Here is an 18,627-nt window from a genome sequence, read left to right on the forward strand (position 1 = left end):
GGTCAAGCGGTTGCTTTTCAGTGTAGCAATTGCACCTGATATGGTAAAGAATTGCATGCCCAGGTTTGACGCGGTCCTATCTCGTTGAAGTAAAAGTGATCGACACTATTGCCAGCTTGTCTCCATCATGGCCACCAGCTTCTCAGTGCCCGTCCAAAGTGGACTTGTGGCACTGGAGCATAGCTCAGCGTAGTCTGCGGTGCAAGTGGTGTTTCTGGGCCAAGGACGTCGAGTGTTCTCGTTTGTTGGCGACGTCAAAGCCAACTCGAGAGGGCCTCAAGAGTTGTTTGGACAAACCCGAAGCGCTCTTCACATAAGCCTGTGATTGAGACAGCAGAGAAGATCATGTTTGATCTGGGGAAGCATCGGTGAGCTTTCGAGGAAGAGGTCGAGGTTCGTTCTCTTTTCGCAACAAGCATCGTCCGTTCTAGCTGGGCAGAAGGGCTTCGTGGGCCTAGACTCGGGTGGATCGATCGCGTTGGCGGTTCTGGGCAGGGCACAGTGCACCGTCGAGGTGGAACAAGCTTCGACGACGGGGAAGGCGAGTACGGCGATGGGATTATCGAGATGGGGGATGATGGGAATGATGATAATGATGGTATTGATGGTATTGATGGCGTTGATGGTATTGATGGTGTTGAGGGGGACGGGCAGAGGGCGAGGGGGAAATGAAGGGGGAAGAAGAGTGAGAGGGAGATGGAGAATCGATTAGCACTTGGTTCGACATCGACCCTTCCCCCCCCCGTGGTTGCCCTTTGATAAGATAGAAGATATGAGATAGAACATGGAAAATACCTAGAAGATACAAGATATTGCTGAGGTCTGATGTGTTTATGTATATACATATATATATATATAAAGATATACAATTAATATAACGGTAAAAGTCAACGTTCTCCGTACTTCTCCCATCCCTTTCGAGAGTTCGGCGCTACCCCATCCCGACTTGCTGGAAAGTCTTGGGAGCGCTCCGGTTGGTCGGTCGGTACCGGTTTTCATCACGTGATCCGACTCGGGTCCAGGTCCAGGTCCAGGTCCAGATCTACGGGCCTTACCCAGAGACAAGCAGGTCACGTTAGTTAGAAAGCTGAAGACATAACAATATCTACTCATCTGAGCTCACGGCGTGTGAATACTGGAAGATGAAAGAGAAATGTCAATAGACACATCTTCCGGAAAAGAATAAAACGCCCATGTCGTAAAAAGCCGTAGAAGCCCGTACCGATTTCCGTACTTCATCATGAGACAGACCCATACCGAAAGCAATTCTCCAACGCCAAAGCAGGCAAATCAAACTCCGGATCCAGCCGCACCAGTGCCCATTGCCATTCCCGTTTCTCATGACAGTCTCATCTCTCGTAACGATCTCCGGACGCCGACGCGACCATCTACTTCTGAAATGAAAAAGCAGTCTTCCTCTCCTCGCCCCGACTCTCCTCCACCCCTCTACCACCAGATGCTCCTCCGCTCCTATGCCCGTGACTGCGACTCCGCGTCCGAGTCCTCTGCCTTCTCCGTAACTTCGGACTCCCCTTCACACCCTCCCCTTCTCTCTCGCGACTTCGGCTTAAACTCTGGCTCCTCCTGCCCTTATCACTCCTGCCCATCGCCCTCCCAAAGCTCCACGGCTGATCTTGCACGATCCTATTCCCCGCGCCGACCGCAAGACCCTTCTTCTGATACTTCTTTCCCGGGCTCTTCCTGGCCATCTCCTCCCCCTCTTTCGGCCCCTGATCATCTTGTCTAGACCTCGGCGACGAATTGCTGAGTTCAGACGAGGCAGAAAGTGGGCGGTGGCGAGCGCGACCACGGAGAGTCGTGCTCCTGTTGGATGTCAGGTGCATGGGTGGATCAGCGGCCGAGGAGCGGCGACGTTTGCGACCGCGTTGGGAGTCATCGTCGGGGATGTCGAGGAGGTATGGAGAGGATTGCGCGGGTTGTTTGGACGGGGATGAGGTCACTGAGGTCATTGTGGTGATGGTGGAGGTCTGAATGAGATGAGATGAGGTTAGATGGGTACGGCACCGAGGGCCAGTGAGAAAGTAGTGGGTGGTGTGGTGGTGTTTGGTATATGGCTTTCGGTTAGAGAGGTTGTGTGTGTGTATACCTCGAGGTTCTATGACTCTGAAATTGAGATCTGAACGAAGAGCCCAGCCGTCAATCCGGGTGAGAGTTGACAATTGAGACCACCGCGAATACAGACACACGCCTTCTCTCTCGTCCACGCTCGTGTAACAGGCGTTCGTCTATTGGTCGTTAGCAGGCGTTGTGCAACTTCCCAAAATCTCTTCATGAAATAAAGAGGTGGGAAAGTAATAGCCAGCGTCTTCGATTGGAAAAGAAATATCCTGGTATGGCAAACAGACGAGCAGATATCTCTGCCTCGAGGATTGTAAAGTATGTGTGCCGCTCAGCTTATAAGGTATGATGACTGACTGACGGACGGACTGCCGCCTCAGCTGTGACCTTGAACTTGACAAGGCTCGACCAATATCCCTTCTAAATCGCGATCGGGAGTCAAAGAGCAAACGCCCAGTCGCCTCGTCTTCAGCTCTGCTCTAGGCCGGTGGCAAATCTCTCTTGTCTCTCAATAGCTTCCTTACCAACAGAATGAGAAAGTAAAACCCCCCACTCACTCAGGGATCGTCCGTTCTCGGTGTGGTCGTGGTCGTGGTCGTGGTCTTTACACCATCTCCTCTCTTCGTAATATGTTTGACGAATAAATGCCAATCCCAAGCAGCGGACGTTGCATTTGCAATTGGGATGGCATATTCAGAGGTGAGGGATGTGGTTATGCTTGCTTGCTTGGCAAAAGACGCAACGTGAGCGAGCCGAGCTTGGAAATCTTCCGGCGGATCATCCCACCTCAATACAGACTCACTCACTACGGCTACACATCCACCAAAACCATCCCACATCTCCATCACAACTGCAACAGAAACCATGAGTGCCCGTCCCATCCTCCGCGTCTCGCGCCTCTGCACTCGCTGCAGCAGCAGAAGTCACTACAGCACAGGAACCAGCAGCAGCAGCAGCAGCAGCACCACCACCACCACTCCCCCCATGCTCCTCAAGATCCGGTAAAATAACAGCCAGCTACTTAGCTATCCCCCCCTCCTCCCTCTCCCCCTTCCCCCAACCAACCAGCATAAAACCAGACTCCAAACTAACCTCACCCTCCTCCTCCTTCTTCCCCCTCCACAGCAAAGACATGAAGACCGCCCTGCAAGCCAAAGACACCCCGCGCCTGACCGTCCTCCGCGCCCTCCTCGCGCAGACGCTCAACGCCTCCAAGACGGCGCGGCCCATCGCGAGCGACGCCCAGGTGCTCGCCCTCCTCCGGAAGTCCGCCGCCGCCGCCCGCGCCGCCAGCGCCGAGTTCCGCCAGAACGCCCGCCCGGACCTCGCCGACAAGGAGGACCGCCAGGCCGCCATCATGGAGGAGTATACCGACGCCGTGCCCGCCGTGGGCGAGGACGAGGTAAGGGCTGCCGTGCAGGCCGTGCTGGACGCGCTGAGGGCCGAGGCCGGGGGCAAGGAGCTGAAGATGGGCGAGGTGCTGAAGAAGGTTTTTGCGCCCGAGGTGCTGGGGGAGAAGCCGGTGGAGAAGGGGGATGTGGCAAGGATTGTGAAGGAGCTGATGAAGTAGGCGGGAACCTGGGGATGGGTACCTAGGATTCTGGTGTATATCATCTGTATCAAATGGTGTATAATAGCGGGATGTTGAAAAGTTTCCATTCAAGACAGGAAATATGGTCCTACGTTGTGTGTAGATATAGCGACACTGGGCTCCGGTGGTTTCATAACAGATGATAGCCTGGTAGCAGATAGAGGAAGCTGACCACGACGGGCAAACATTTGTGCGAGATGTCTAGGGCATTATCTCATGAGGAGAGCATATTTGACAGTCACTGATATTCCAATAACGAAGCAATTTGTTCTAGGTTTGCTTCGATTCTCATGCTACATACATGGAGATTCGAAATGCCAAACGAATCAAGTCAAAGCGCAAAAAGCATGGAGATATATCACGTTGTGGTCCAGCATACCTTTTAGGCCTGAGGCCGACCACCCAAGCCCATCGATCAATGCCGAGTCTGTGCTTTTGTCGTGATAGTCGTGATATGCGTCGGAGGAACTGCTGACAATCTTTCTTAAAAGTAGATGCAACGCAGGAGAGATGTGAGGAGGCAATCTACCCGGTCAGATAGTATCCATCTATAGCTTGTCGTAGTACTAAGGATACGGTTAGCTTCATTTTGAGGAAACACGGAAGGAGAGCAAACTTACGTTCTCAACACCTGGAACTTCGACCTTGAGACCCTTGCGCTTACGCATCTCCTGGACAATCCCACCGACCTTGGAGGTTCCATCAAGAGGGGATCCACCGGGAAGAATTTGCCAATGGTCGAAGACAAGTTGGGGGAAGGCTTGGCCAGAGGTGTGCGAGCGGAGATCAGCGTTGAAGCCGAAAGACTCCATGACTGGGAGGTATGCCTTGATGGTGAAGAGGGGAGTTCCTGGACGTTGCTCCTCGTTGAAGACGTGACCTCTACGTCTGGTCAAGACACCGTAGACACCACCCATAGCAGACTCAGGTACCTGAATCTCGACCAAGAAGACGGGCTCTTGGAGAGCGGGTGTGGCAAGCAGAGCGGAGGCGTAAAGGACACGACGAGCGGTTGGGATAAGTTGTCCACCACCACGATGGATAGCATCGGCGTGGAGGGTGACATCCATAATGTTGAAACGGATACTTCTCATGGGTTCTTCGGCAACTGGTCCTTCTCTCGAGGCCCACTGGAAACCAGAGACGACGGAATCCTTGATTTCGTTCAAGTATTGGACGGCCTTGGTCTGGTCAACCAACAAGTTGGCACCGCTGGTATCTGGACCGAAACACCAAATCTTACGGGCATCAGTGACATCCCAACCGAAGTCATCAGCCAAGATACGGGCGCGAGCCTTGAGATCGTCACGGGGAGAGATCTTTCCGGCCTCAATCTCCTTAGCAAGCTCCTCATCCAGAGGCTCAGCAATCATGTACAGACGGTTGTGCTTGTTGGGGGACTTGGACAGAGCGGTGATGCTGGACTTCTCGGTCACAGTCTCACGGTAGGCAACGACAGGGTCAGAGATACGCAGGGGAACACCGGCGTGATCTTCCTCGAGATCCTTCAAGCAAATCTCCAAGTGCAATTCACCAGCACCAGCGACAACGTGCTCACCGGACTCAGTGATCATGGTAAGAACACAGGGGTCGGACTTCGAGAGACGCTTGAGACCTTCGACGAGCTTGGGAAGATCCTGGGCGTTCTTGACCTCGACAGACCGACGAACGACGGGGGAGACGGAGAACTTCATGACCTTCAAGTTGTGGGCGGTCTCACTGGTGGTGAGGGTTCCAGACTTCAACAAGAACTGATCGATACCAACCAAACCGAGAATGTTACCAGCTGGGACATCATCGATAGGGTCGACCTTTCCACCCATCATGAGAACGGTACGTTGAACGGCCTTGATGAAAAGATCTTCCTTCTTTCCAGGGGTGTAGTTGGGGCCCTGGATACGGACCTTGAGACCGGAGCGAACAGTACCGGCGAAGACACGGCCGAAGGCGTAGAAACGTCCCTTATCGGAGGTGGGTACCATTTTGGAGACGTACAACATGAGAGGCCCCTTGGGGTCACAGTCGCGGATAGCGATGCAGGCCTCATCATCAGGAGGACCTTCGTAGAGGGTCTCGGCACGGTACTTCTGAGCTGTGACTGGGGACGGCAAGTGAAGAATCATCATCTCCATGAGCGCATCGGCGGCGGGGAGGAAAGTTCTCATGATGACCTTCAGGAGCTGCTTGCCCTCCTTGTCACGGTCGTCAGCGCTAAGCTTGATGCTGAGCTTCTCGAGGAGAGTCGGGATCTCATCCTTCTTGAAGTTCATGACGGCGTTGAAGATTCTGAAAATGGGGTCCAGGATGAACTGGTTGAAGGCACGCTCCAAGTCCTTGCCCTCGTGGGTAGACTTGGTGGTCCACTTCTTGGTGTGGGGGTTGAAGTAGTTGTCGCCCTGTAAGATTATTAAAAAAGGCAAGTATTCCTGGAGGTATATAGACATACCCAAAGACGCTCCATCATCTTATTTCTGTCAACACCAAACTTCTTGGCGTAACGCTGAGCGAATTGACGGACAGTGAACGCCCAGCCGTGGAGACCGGAACCAAAAGCAACAGTACCCTTGTATGGGTAGACCTGAACATCACCGAGGGTCTTGTCGAAGTAGGTGGAGATAACAACGTTGACGGACTCAATGGTTCTCGAGAAGGACTGGTACAGGTCCTCCTTGGAGACTTGCAATTCGAGGAGAGCACGATCGACCTTGTTGATGATAACAACGGGTTTGATACGCTCACCAAGAGCCTGACGCAGAACAGTCTCGGTCTGCACGCACACACCTTCAATGGTATCGACGACAACGAGAGCACCATCGGTGACACGGAGAGCAGCGGTGACTTCAGACGAAAAATCAACGTGACCAGGTGAATCGATCAAGTTGATCAAGAAATCACGGCCGTCGGTCTTCTGGCCAACGATATCCTTGATATCGTCGTCGTTCTCCAAGTTTCCGTACAGGGATATAGCGGTCGACTTGATTGTGATACCACGCTCCTGTTCATCTGCACGAGTATCGGTGGCTCGCTGATCACCAGCCTTTGCCGCGGAGATGATACCGGCCTTGGAGAGGAGGGAGTCGGTGAGGGTAGACTTTCCGTGATCGACGTGAGCGATGACAGACATGTTACGAACGTTCGAAGCCTTGTCCATCAAGGCGCGAACCTCTTCGACGGTGAAGCTGCATGGCACACAGATATTAGCCTTTGCAAGATCCTATTACTGCCGGGCAATAGTGATGCTCTGCTTCGTCGGGGTCATTTGTGAACAGCAGAACAGCGTAACGCGATTCGGAGAGGGATAGTGCCTGGCAGGAGCCATCAAGATCGGGATTATGGAACTTACTTGACCATGGTGGCGGTGGTGCTTCGAAAAGCTGATTACAGAGGATTTTTTTTTTTCCTTGACGCCCGGGCGCAACGAGATACCGGTCTCGAGATTGGGTAGAAGACCACTGGTCGAGTGCTTGCTTGATTGATTTGACGTCTTGAATTGTCTTGGACGAGACCAGGACAGGAGACAGAGCGCAACGAAAGTTGTTGGCTTTTTTTGGGGGGGGGATGGGGAGAGGGGTGGAGTAATAGAAGAGGGAGAAGAGAGGAGTTGGTTGGATGAAGAAACTTGTGTTGTAGGTCGGTGGGGTGGTGAACGATTAGTAGCCGTAAGAGTGAGGGGCAATTGCTAGCCCCACTTAGCCGGCTACTTCACTCACACCTTCAGGGCTAGAAACCCTATCCGCTTGTATACCTAAGGCATCTAAGATATCCCATATTATATATCAGGTGACATCGGTATAATCAGATTGCAAGATAGACTACCGGATGCGCATCTCCTCATTGGGTATTCCTGGGTGTGTTGGTATCAAGAGATCCTGCCCTTCTAGCGCCACTTCCCTATCTACCGAGCAGCCTATCGCCGACGGTGTTTTCTAGCTTCATACACCAAGACTTGAATATTTCGAGCACAACATTACAATATTTGCTTGTTTGTTCTTCTTACTTTACTAGAGCTTGGATCTGTTCTCAGCTGACAATGAAGACTCAGTGCGCGCGCAGATTTGGCCTTTCACCTATCCATCATTATCATGCCGTCGACCACCAAGCGATGTAAAAGTCACATTGGACTTGCAAATATCCTCGTCGAAGATTGATTGCATTACTGCCTTCCGAGGTGCAAAACATCCGAGTATCTCTCGTCAATGGACGCGACGGCATCGATCACCGCCGCGTGGCTGACCGGCTCATGGATGGTCCCTTTTGAGAACTTGACAACATGGGAAGCCTCCTCAATCTTACTCCAAAACACAGGCACTCTCGATCCGATCCCGCACCACCTCACTCCACTTCACCTCAGCTATGGCCATTGCTCTAATTTTATGTATGTGATGATTTTCAGGCCCTGAACATTACTCCGTAGCCGAGAAGAGGTCTACCGAGGGAATCATACGCCCACTGCTCAAGGAGGCCAGAACAGCATATCCTGACTAACCCCAAGAAACCAATCGAGAACTACTGCGAGTTTGTGGCACTCTGTCATTCAGTTCCATGGCAGCATCGATGTCTTCATCTTGATCGATGCTTCCTAAAAACTACAAATAGCCAGGCATTCCATTCTGATCCCATGCTCCCTGAATCCCCACCCCCTTCCAGACTCCACCGCTATGCCAAATACAAAAAAGAGATAGCCCCGCTCAAGAAGACCCCAGGATCTTCCCATAAGCATCCTCAACCTCCGACGCCAGTTCCAATAATGTCACAATAACAATCTGATGCGTCAGATTGGGGAGCCTGTCTCTATGAAGCCCGATCCATTCCAGCCTAAAAATCCAATTAGCAATAGTTATCGAAGACTAGAGGTTTGGGGTGACTTACGGCGGCGTTGCCTCTCCCATATCCTTCAACTGCGGCGTCTCGATGATAGGCGGCTCAAGCGCAGTGTAGTTATACTTGGACTGCGGTACATTAACCTCCGCCGTAATCTTCCGCTGCTCGCCCTCCTTTCTCTGCTGAGGATCCTCTTCGTCCGGCACCCCAGTGATCTTGACCGCCGACGGCGGCAGCGGCTTCCCCAGTCTCTGCGCAAGCGCTTTCGTATGAGACGCGTACATGCCGCGGATATAGCTGATCCTAGAATAATTCCACCCAACCTCTACTTTGCCTTCGAAGAAGGATTTGAAGATGTAGTCGATGTGGTTAGAATTAGGCACTTGCCAGGTTTGCATTGTGGCTTCGACTTTAGGAACCTTGAGGATGGTGCCGCCGCGGGATTCGGTGGCGCTGCTGACGACGTCGTCGACGGAGATTTCGCCGACGGATTTAGGGAAGTCGGACTGCCGCACGCCTGCGAGGCCGATGCGGAGTTGGCCCAGGGTCAGGCCCAGAGTGCTGTGGATCTTGCCATTGTCCATTGTGACGGCGAACCGGGCTTGTGCGTCAAGGGCTTCGAGCTTGAACACTTGGTGCTCTAGAAAGGTGTTTGGGAAGACTCCCATGTTCACAGCCTTCAGGGTCACGATTACATCGGTATGAAGGGATATCCGGGAACCAGTGACTTTTTCCTCCCGTAACGCATCAAGGTGGCTCTTTGGCGTGGATGTAGAGTGTTGTGTTACTGATTTACGCTTCATAAACTTCTCGATTTCCGCTAGTGAAGTCTCGTAATTTGACCTCTTCTCCTGGACCAGCCTTTCAAAAGCCTGGTACAGTGCAAGACACTGGGAAGCAGTTGCGGTAGTGCAGAAGACTTGCACAGATTCTCCATCGAGGATTGCCATGAGACGATCACCCATCCCATGGCGGCTATTCCTGACATTATACATCATAAATTTGAAGGAAGTGATATCAGCGACCAAGAAGGCTTGATAATCAAACGCCGCTTTGATACGAAGCTGGCTGAATGACAAGGATCCTTGGACCAGTGGAGTCTGATTCAAAGCCATTTCGCGGGCCGGCCACTGAATCGATGTTCGTACTCCGAAATCTTGGAGAGACACGAATCCGCTCATCCTCCCTGTACTGTCTACCCCGACTTTGTCAAAGCCCAGGCACAGGTTCTGCTCCCAATCGGAATTCTTCTTTGAAGAAATCCAGAAATTTGAAATGATGAAGGCGGATTTGCCAATTGCTTGCCCCAGGTCCAATTGTACATCCAGCTCGGCAATTGAGACGGTTGCGTTCCAAGGGAATGCTCCGGTAGCTGCGACTTGTTGGTATCTTTGGACAAGAAATGTTTGCGACTGTAAATTTGCTGGCGCTGGTGCAGGTGCAGGCGAGGACTGCCGAATCTCGGGCGGGACCCAGATCTCCCGGAAGAGCAGAAAGTCCTGCAATTGCTTTGCGTTAACTAGCACTTTCATTGGGCTGATTTTCAAAATGGCAGATATTCCACTAGTACCACTGACGTGCTTGCTATTCATTAAGGATAGGAAAACGGAGTCCACGTCGAAGCTTCCAGTAGACTCGCGAGAGTAGACATGCTGTACTGAGGCCTGTAGTCTAGTGAATGCAGCCGAAGCAGCGAAGAAGTGGCCATGCTCAGTTGATCGTACAGTGTTGAAAGTGAGATAAATATCGTCAAAGCGAGCCGTAGCTGCGACTCGAGCAATAGGCTGGCAGCTGAGACTGAATTCCTGTCGGCAAATGCGAAGACCAAGATCCAGCCTTGTCCGACCCAGGACTGTGCTAGGATCAGCAGTCAGAATGTTGTCTTCATCCACGCTCATGAATTTCTGCGGCGAAGATTTCGTCTGCAGTGATTTCTTGTCGTCATCATCGCTACTGACAACGTCTTTGACAGTCGACGATATTTCCATGATCAGCGGGACTACTGAAGGGTACAAGATATTGGAGGACTCCTCCACCTTGACCTCCGCATTCAGTGAAGGATCGTCCAGACCGTTGTCATTGTACTCAATCTTACAAGCCAATCCAGGAGCCCGCAAGGCAGTGCTGTTGCTTGCATCCTGGTTTGTGAACTGTCCATATTTTCCGGTCTGAGTAGTCCGACCGCCTTCCACTCTTAGCTTGTAATTGGATGGCTCAGAGACTTTGTTACCCGAAAGGTAGACCACGGCTCCTGCAAAGTCGGCATCAACAAGAAGTGACTCCATGCGCTTCTTACCGAGGAATGGCTGGCGTCTGATCGTTTTTGTGGGAGTCCCGGTACTGGGAGTAGACCAAGATGCTGTGGCTGCCTTAACTTTGTCCGAAGCGTAGCCAATTGATTTGGCTAATTCCGATGCAGGTAACATAAACTGTGAAGTCAGGCGCAGGTCCAAAGACTTTCCGGCAGCTTGGAAAGCAAAGCGGCGAGTGTCTGCCGTTGAAACATAACCGACGTTGAAGATGATTTCTGGTAGCAAAGCTGAATTCAGAGATCTCTGAAGCTTATCTTGTGAGACAGGAACCATCTGCAGCTGCAAGTCCTCAATGGCCAATCTAGCAGAATTTTCCCTACGTGTGGAGAGACCGATACGTTTGAGTGAGAGAACAAGATCCTCTCTTTCAGAGGTCGATGACTGTATGGATTCGTACGTTCCTACAAGCCAGCTGACTTGTATGTTCAGTAGCTCCAAGGAATACATGGAAGCGAAAATTATCATCGACCCAGGAGCGCTCTCATCCGGTGTTTCCTGTTCGTCATGAACTGTAGTTCGTGGCTTTGGTTTGCGTAGCTTTCGGAGGTAATTCTTCTCTCGCGAAAAGTCAAGGTCCTTGATCTTGTGCTGCAGATGGCCCAATACATCCAGAAATGACGAAGCAGTATCAGCAAACAAGTTGATTTCCAGTCCTTCGCTCTTCACATGGAACGATCTGATCTCACCCCGAGTATCATTCAGCTTCGATGTAGCTGTTAAGGAAGCGGCGAAGGCAAGATTGCCACAAGGCTCCATGGTACCTTTATTCCACCTGTATAGCTCAAACATGATATGGCGCATGTTCATTCGCAGTTCGGGGAATTCGAGAACTGGCCCAATTTCCTCGAGGCGATTTGCAACTACTAGTTGAATACAACCAAGATTCAGATCTAACCTTACTGCCTTGAATTCTTTGTCAGCCCCTTGTGCATTCGCGAATACATCAAAGCCTGCCAAAGTTAAATGGGCATCGTATATGAGAGGCTTAGGTTTTGCCTGTGGTGATTTTGCCTGAGGTGGTTTTGCCGATGGCTTCGCCTTTGGGCCAAATATTTCTTCGATATGAGACTGCACAACCTTGATGTCGTCTTGCACATCGGATATGACGCTCGATATCTCTGGCCTGTTGAGGGCAGTCAGCAGACTATGAACTGCGGCAGCATCTAACTCGACGGGCTCGACAGATGCTATGATTGAGATCGTAGTCTCTTCATCGGACAACTGGGTAGTAATTCGGCCGTTCGTCGGAGGCATCTGTAAGAGCGAGATACTTTTGAACTTGTTTGAAGAAATAGTCTGAATGTCGTGCGAATGTTCCTTTACATCAAAGTCGAAGAGAATCTCCGAGTCCATTTGCGCAGCCAGTGAAGCTCTCGCTACGACACCAGAAACGATGTATGTCAGAGACTGAAGCAGCGGTAGACTGATGGTATATTTGTCGAGAAACAGTGCAACATTGACTTTCGTTGAGGATTTGTTCTCAATGGTAGCAGGAGCCGTTACCTTCGACGGCTTGGCTGAAGGCAATTTTTTACTCAATTGGTAGAGTTGAGCGACTTCGTCACCAACAACAAGATCCAGAACTTCTATCAATGCCAGAATTTCCTGCCGAACAGCGAAGGAGAGGTCTTGACAGTTACCAGCTACTTTGAAAATATTGACCGCTGCTTCGTTGACTATCTCAGATTCGAATGAACAGTAGATGGTCGGAAATCGAAGCTGGTATAATGTCAAATCCTGAGAATGACTCTTTATTTTGGAAGTAACAGCCTCCGCAGCAAGCATAAAAGTTGCAATGTTTCGACCCTCCATTTTAGGTGAACCAAGCATGACAAAGGAAGCCTTGAGGCCCTTGCTGATCGACGAGAGTCTGATGTTTATGGTGTCGATGATGATTGATCCCCGATCAGTAACAACTAGTATCTGTAAATCTTGCTTCTGCTTCGGCTCGACTGTTTTGTTGATGGGTGAGTGGCTACTAGGTGAAGCTTTAGGCTTTGACTCGTTTTGATTGTAGAGTTTTATGATGTTCTCCACAAGCTCACATAGTTCCCAATTTAGGTTGATAGATGCATCAGCGCAAAACAGCTGAACGATAGTTTTCTGTACTCTTTGTGGGTCTTCCTCGGGGCCAACATCCGACAAGAAGATAAGAGACTTCGTTTGGACAACAGCGCTCATGTTCGAGAGAGTGATTTCATTCTGCTTCGGCCCAGGGTCCACCACAAGACGAAAGTACTCGGTTCGAAGAGAAACTGCGAGAGGGTGCGCTTGAGATTCTGTAACGCTATCTGCCGGGGAACCATATACCTTTGCCATTGCAAGACAGCCGTTGATGTTGTTGAGATCCCAGCTACGCCATTGATCAAAACTGGCCTGGACTTGCTGCTGAGCATCGTCGGGGAGCACTTCTGCATTACTGAGACAACGCATAGCTATCTCCTGCTTGTGCGACTGATCTAAAGTATCAAACATGTGACGTAAGCGAGTAACAATCTTCCATGAATCGCTTGTCCGCAAGTGACTTGATGCTGAGCGCAACACAATGGATGGTCTTGTCAAGAACAGTGGGTCTGCTGCTCCTTGCCCTGCAGTAGCAACAAGGTATGTGAAGCGTTGGACACGGATTCGTTGTTGTCTCAGTTGAGATGCAAACGACTCCTCGAGGTCGATGACTAGTACTTTAGTTCGATGCAGAATTGAAGCCAGATACTCAATTTTGCTACTAGCGGTGGCAAGCTCGAATCCTTTGAAAGCCACATTGACCGAGGTCTCGTCTTTCGAGACTGCCCAGAACACTACGTCTTCGACAAGACCGTTGACGGCAGCCTGGGGTTCTTCTAGGCCGTTAAATCTTTCTTTTGCTGAGACTCCGGCTGCAGCGAGAGAGACATGGATGATGGAAGATTTCCGAAATTCGTCTGAAGTATTTCCGTCTGGTACCATGGTCTCGGATCTCATCGTTGCGGCAAGCTTGGACATGTACAGGTCGTACTGGTCGCTCATGTCTTCATGTGCAGCTCTAGATGATGTAGTGGAATTTATGAATCGCACATCGATTGCCGGAGTATACACCACAAAATCGATCACTTCACTGGTCGGGAGATTCTTTTTGGGCAAATCCATAATGTCGCTTGTCGACTCCATTTGCAATTGATCCAACAGATCAGCAGGCTCAACTGCTTGGACTGCCGCAATGAGGCTAACAATTGCATCGGCAGCCTTGGGATTGAATACACCTTGTATGCCACTAGGAAACTCGAGCATAAAGCTCGCATGTCCCGTCTTTTCGTCAACTCTGTCTTGACGTATATCATCCAATCCGAGTTGGGGCTCGTCAGATGTTCCGTGAGCGTCTTTCGAATATTTTGGAAGGTCCCTTGCATCCGGTTGCACCCCTTCCAAGGGGAAGTGTGGTGCCATAAATGAGCTTGAGAACGTGATAGTGGATGACTGTAAGCCTCGATTCTCTCCCACTGCACTGTAGAAGGAGGGCTGCCTGCCGGTCGAAACCGAAACGTCTCGAAAGGGAATACGACGATTTGGACCCGCACTAGTTTGCATACTCCGCGACCGTGGTGATTGCGCTTCGCCTGATCTCAAATCACTTCGGGGACGAACTATGCTATGACTGCTTTTCTGGCTAGAGCTAGAGATGGATATAAAAGAGCTCTGACGGCCCAGTAAGGTCTTGCGATGGGGTAGAGACGATCCTTTGGTGGACGTCAAGGATTGCTTCTCATCCTGTATGATTGGCGAAGGCATTGGAGGCACACTCATGGCAGGCGGATCAACTGGAAATATCATTGAATGGTCGAGTAAATGAGGGTGTAAGAGAAATTCTGTTCGGCGTGTTCGTTGATCTTGTCGCTTGATGTGCTCTTGTTGAAGCAGGCGATCTTCCTCGAATCCGGGATTTCTCTGTATCATTGAGAACGAAATTGATGTTTTGAGCAGGGCGTGAGTTTCAACCGGATGCTGACTCCTTGACCTATGTCTTGATGCCGACTCCGCATCTACACATCCAATCTGCAAACCAGGAAGCTGCAACTTCAGTTTCTTCGAGTAGTGTGAGCCTGCCCAGTCGTTGAAGGTCACAGATATAGTTTCTGTGGCGAATAAGAATGCAGCCTCGTCAACATGTAGCCACACCCATACTGATTCGACGGAGGCTCTGAGAAATGTTACATCGTGTACAACAGGTTGAGATATGAGAGGCAGAGCATTTTCGCCATCGTCAAAGGAGAACCCAAAAGCTCTTCCTCCATTGGCTAATCGGGTGAAAAACTCCGAAGTACACTCCCCGGATACAGCGCCCACAGCAAAATCCCAATTACAAATGTAGGTTGGTTCTGCTGGGGGCAAACCGAAGAGTCGATTCCCATAGACATTGATGCCATCGATAAACAACTGAGTGCTGGAGGTTGCGCTTATCGGCGTACTTCTGCCATCATCATCACTGCCTTGAGAGAATGCCAAAGTACTTAAGGCAACTTCTAGGTCCATGTAATAATTGGTAAAACGAAGGTCTGAAGCAAGAGTAGCAATGTCAATGCGGATATGATTCGTCGATGAGTAAAGATTGGAAGGAAGAATCACGCTGGTTTCATCTGCGCTCAGGCTCAATATGACATCGAAATCATTCGACTTCTTGTGCGGCGGCTGCGGATTCGCCGCATCTCCTTCACCCCGTTCAGTTGCACGGAGAAGTTCCTGGTACTCCTCAATGGTCTTGAAGTGATTGTCATCGCCAAAGTAGTTGTCTACTATCTTGAGATAATAGCGAATCACAAAGCCATAGAATTGAGCAGTTAGACCAAGTCCATGTACGTTAATTAGCAAAGTGTCAGTATTGCTGGCTGAGGTTGTCGCACAGTACTGGTACTTTCCATCGATCTCAAGCTCCTTTAGCGTAGCTATTTCCATAGAGTTCAAGAAGGTCGCTTGAGTATTCCAGGGGGGGACATTGAGGTTCAAGCCCCCGTGTCTTGCACTGACTTTGAAAGGTATATCGTTTCGGTGAGGACGGTAAGTGTCAAGAGGAATGGCGACATCTGCATCCAGTTGGGCACCAAAGATGATGATATATGTGTTGTCGTCAAAATCTGACGGATTATTGATAATATTGGAGTCGTTAACATTCAAGTATATTCTAAAATCCGAGAGCTGTAGTTTGACGTCGTACTTGAAAGGAGCAAATGTAAGGTATTCCGGTGGAGGTCCGCTGGCCCAGTCATCGACAAGATCCGTAAGTAGAAAGATGTGCTCTCGAAGGATAAAGAGCTCAAGTCTACTGCTGAGCACATCGAATGTCCAAGTACGATATCCATTCCACTGCAAAGGGCTAGACAGATCACAAGAAACCTCATTGTCGATAGAGCGCCACAGAACACCGTGATTGACGCTCGTCTGAATCTCCATGTTGGGGAGACCCAATTTGAGTCTATTCGAAAACCCAGAAGGGCCAGGAACCATGTCCATGACATAACTGATTGTAGCGTTTGCCCCAACCCGAATATCTATCCAGCCAAAGGGCCGAATTTCTGGTCCCGGATTCCCTTTGTCTGTCTTCTTTTTTCGATTGCCTCTCCCTAACCGCCTCTGGTCGCTGAGTACCACACCCATCGTATCTGCTTGTTTCGTCCACTTCCAGTTCTTTGACTCCTCCTTGATTGGGATGCGGAGTGTGGCCGCTTCTACAAATTCGATGTATAATTTGAACTCCGTGGGTACCCTAAATTGCCCAGGGACAAGGTCTTTACTTGGAACGGAGTCTTTGCACAAGCTTGGGAAGAACACTTGCTGGATATCAGCACGTTGCCTATCAGCCCAGGGTCCGTAGTTGATTATTCCACCCTTCAAAGTCAGGTTGATTCCCCATTCCGGTGGAACGTCTCCGTTGATGTTCCCGACACGCGTCCCTTGTTTCACACCAGGCCCATCCTTAACAGTTCCTACAGCATCCCAATAGAAGCACATGTTGGCTTCGGGACAATCAACGATTGCCGACACTGTTGCGTATTCGATAGAAGACCACCTAGCCCTATCATCTTGCTCGCCTTCGTCTAGATATCGCGAAAGCCCTTGCCAACTGTGCGATCCTGGACCACCTTGCGCAGGTGTACCTGGTGGATCATGTGAGCTGCTAGAAAAGGATTCGACGGAGCTACGGAATGCAGGGACTAGATCCTGCAATCGATGCCATATTTTCCTGCGCTGGCGATGAAAAAAGGGGCGCCTGTGAAAGTGGTGGTGATCCGGTTGATCGGTCTCGCCACGCTTGAGACGGGACGCAGCGGTCGTTTGGTCCTCCTTGTAATCTTCATTGGGCTTCATTTGAATAACTGGATGCACGAATCTGAAGTTGATCAACTGGCGGTATTGATCCAATGTTGTTGCCGACTTCGTTGCGTCAATCTCACCAATAGCTCTCTCAACTTTCGTGATCAAAATGCTCTTCGTATTTTCGTTTCCGAGAACGACTGCTGCCTTTTCACAGGTGACATGGATAGGAAGAAAACGAAGAACAAAAGAACCCTCTGAACTTGTGCTATTGCCGTCATCCGAGACACTTTGTTCGGGTTGAGATGCTGTTGAAGCCTTTCTCATTCTTATCTCTTCACTCAAAAAAGTACTCTTTTCTGTGAGTGGCGTGCCCTCGCTATCAGCATCTGGAGATACGTTCGGTAGAGAGTCTTTTTGTTCCTGATCTTTTTTCTCACGATCCTTTCCTCGACCCCTTTTGCGTGGCTTCCCATCTTGCTCACCATTTATCGGTAAGCTTTCATCTGGGATCGATTCAGTGAGACCAGCAACAATTGAATCGTAGGCAGCACTTCTGTTGTAGACGAACCACTCCAATCCACTTAGTGTAACATCGAGACGACAAGGGAGCTTCGCTGTTCCTTTTTTGCCCCCCTTTTCCTCTCCCTCAACGGTTGCCGGACGTTCTTCATCGTTGTCTGAGGAGACACTTTTGGCAGCATTTTGACCTGAGCCAACATCCAACTCTTTAACATTCCTTAGCCAGTAACGCCATGTGATGAAGCCACTGTGAATCAAGATCGTCTCGTTATTGCCATGGTATTTGACCCCTTTGAAGAATATCCTCCCACCTAGGAGAGATATTTGTAGCGCTTGTATGTCGATGTAGACTCGGTGTACGTGCCATGTCCATAATCGAAGAAGGATGGACAGAACGGTTGCAAAGACTCGGTTGAAATAGAAGAGGAAGAAGAGGGTTCTGAGACCTGTAAATAACTGCTATTCACAACCCAAGTAGTATGGACTTACAGGATACCGCAAACAATCAACTCGACAAGAAATATCCTTCGAACAGATTAGCACTGTTTTTTAATTTGCAAAGGAACAAGTATACCAGTTGAACCCTAGGCTTTCAACTAATGGAAGGCTTGTCAATGCCCTTGTGCTTGACATCTTCTATCCTTAATGTGACTGCACCTCTCTCCTCATATTGCCTCGGAACCCCATACTATGACCGAGTCCGTACGCCTGTTGGACCTGTTTGCGATTTCGAAGTCCGAAAATAGAGGACTGATTTGGGAAGGTCGCCGGCGCAACGTCTTCGTTTTCGGAGGCTCTGAGTCAGTTCGCTCATAGAGCGTGCTGCTATTCACTGCTTTAGAGGGTTTGACCATTGATGGCCCGCGCTATCCCCTTTCGGGTGATTCTGCCGATAAGGCTCAGTATGTTGAACCTAAGTAAATATCCGAACACAACATTGCACTGCCAGCAGCCACTGTCCACAGAATCCAACTTTCCATGTCGAGCTGGAAACCGAAAGAAGATGACCAGGGACTCCTC

The 18,627-nt window shown here is 50.2% G+C and overlaps 4 protein-coding genes across 4 annotated transcripts; 1 reads left to right on the plus strand and 3 right to left on the minus strand.

Annotated features, from left to right (window-relative positions):
* Window positions 1–1,388: 1,388 nt before the first annotated feature.
* Window positions 1,389–1,970, minus strand: L3040_001921 (uncharacterized protein; the record flags this gene model as incomplete). Its single annotated transcript, XM_007289511.1, has 1 exon — window positions 1,389–1,970. One exon carries the CDS (start codon window positions 1,968–1,970, stop codon window positions 1,389–1,391), a length of 582 nt encoding a protein of 193 aa, XP_007289573.1.
* Window positions 1,971–3,063: 1,093 nt separating this feature from the next.
* On the plus strand, window positions 3,064–3,649 carry L3040_001922 (uncharacterized protein; the record flags this gene model as incomplete). The annotated part of the gene is made up of 2 exons (XM_007289510.2): window positions 3,064–3,080; window positions 3,205–3,649. The coding sequence occupies 2 exons, from the start codon at window positions 3,064–3,066 to the stop codon at window positions 3,647–3,649; spliced, it is 462 nt and encodes a 153-aa protein (XP_007289572.2).
* Window positions 3,650–4,218: 569 nt separating this feature from the next.
* On the minus strand, window positions 4,219–7,021 carry L3040_001923 (uncharacterized protein; the record flags this gene model as incomplete). The annotated part of the gene is made up of 4 exons (XM_007289509.1): window positions 4,219–4,236; window positions 4,291–6,066; window positions 6,117–6,849; window positions 7,014–7,021. 4 exons carry the CDS (start codon window positions 7,019–7,021, stop codon window positions 4,219–4,221), a joined length of 2,535 nt encoding a protein of 844 aa, XP_007289571.1.
* Window positions 7,022–8,358: 1,337 nt separating this feature from the next.
* Window positions 8,359–18,240, minus strand: L3040_001924 (uncharacterized protein; the record flags this gene model as incomplete). Its single annotated transcript, XM_007289508.1, has 4 exons — window positions 8,359–8,485; window positions 8,540–18,046; window positions 18,097–18,132; window positions 18,182–18,240. The coding sequence occupies 4 exons, from the start codon at window positions 18,238–18,240 to the stop codon at window positions 8,359–8,361; spliced, it is 9,729 nt and encodes a 3,242-aa protein (XP_007289570.1).
* Between the last annotated feature and the right edge of the window lie 387 nt (window positions 18,241–18,627).

This window comes from Drepanopeziza brunnea, assembly GCF_022702325.1.
Source record: "Drepanopeziza brunnea f. sp. 'multigermtubi' strain 214-2 chromosome Unknown ctg2, whole genome shotgun sequence".
In the NCBI taxonomy this organism is placed as follows: domain Eukaryota; kingdom Fungi; phylum Ascomycota; class Leotiomycetes; order Helotiales; family Drepanopezizaceae; genus Drepanopeziza; species Drepanopeziza brunnea.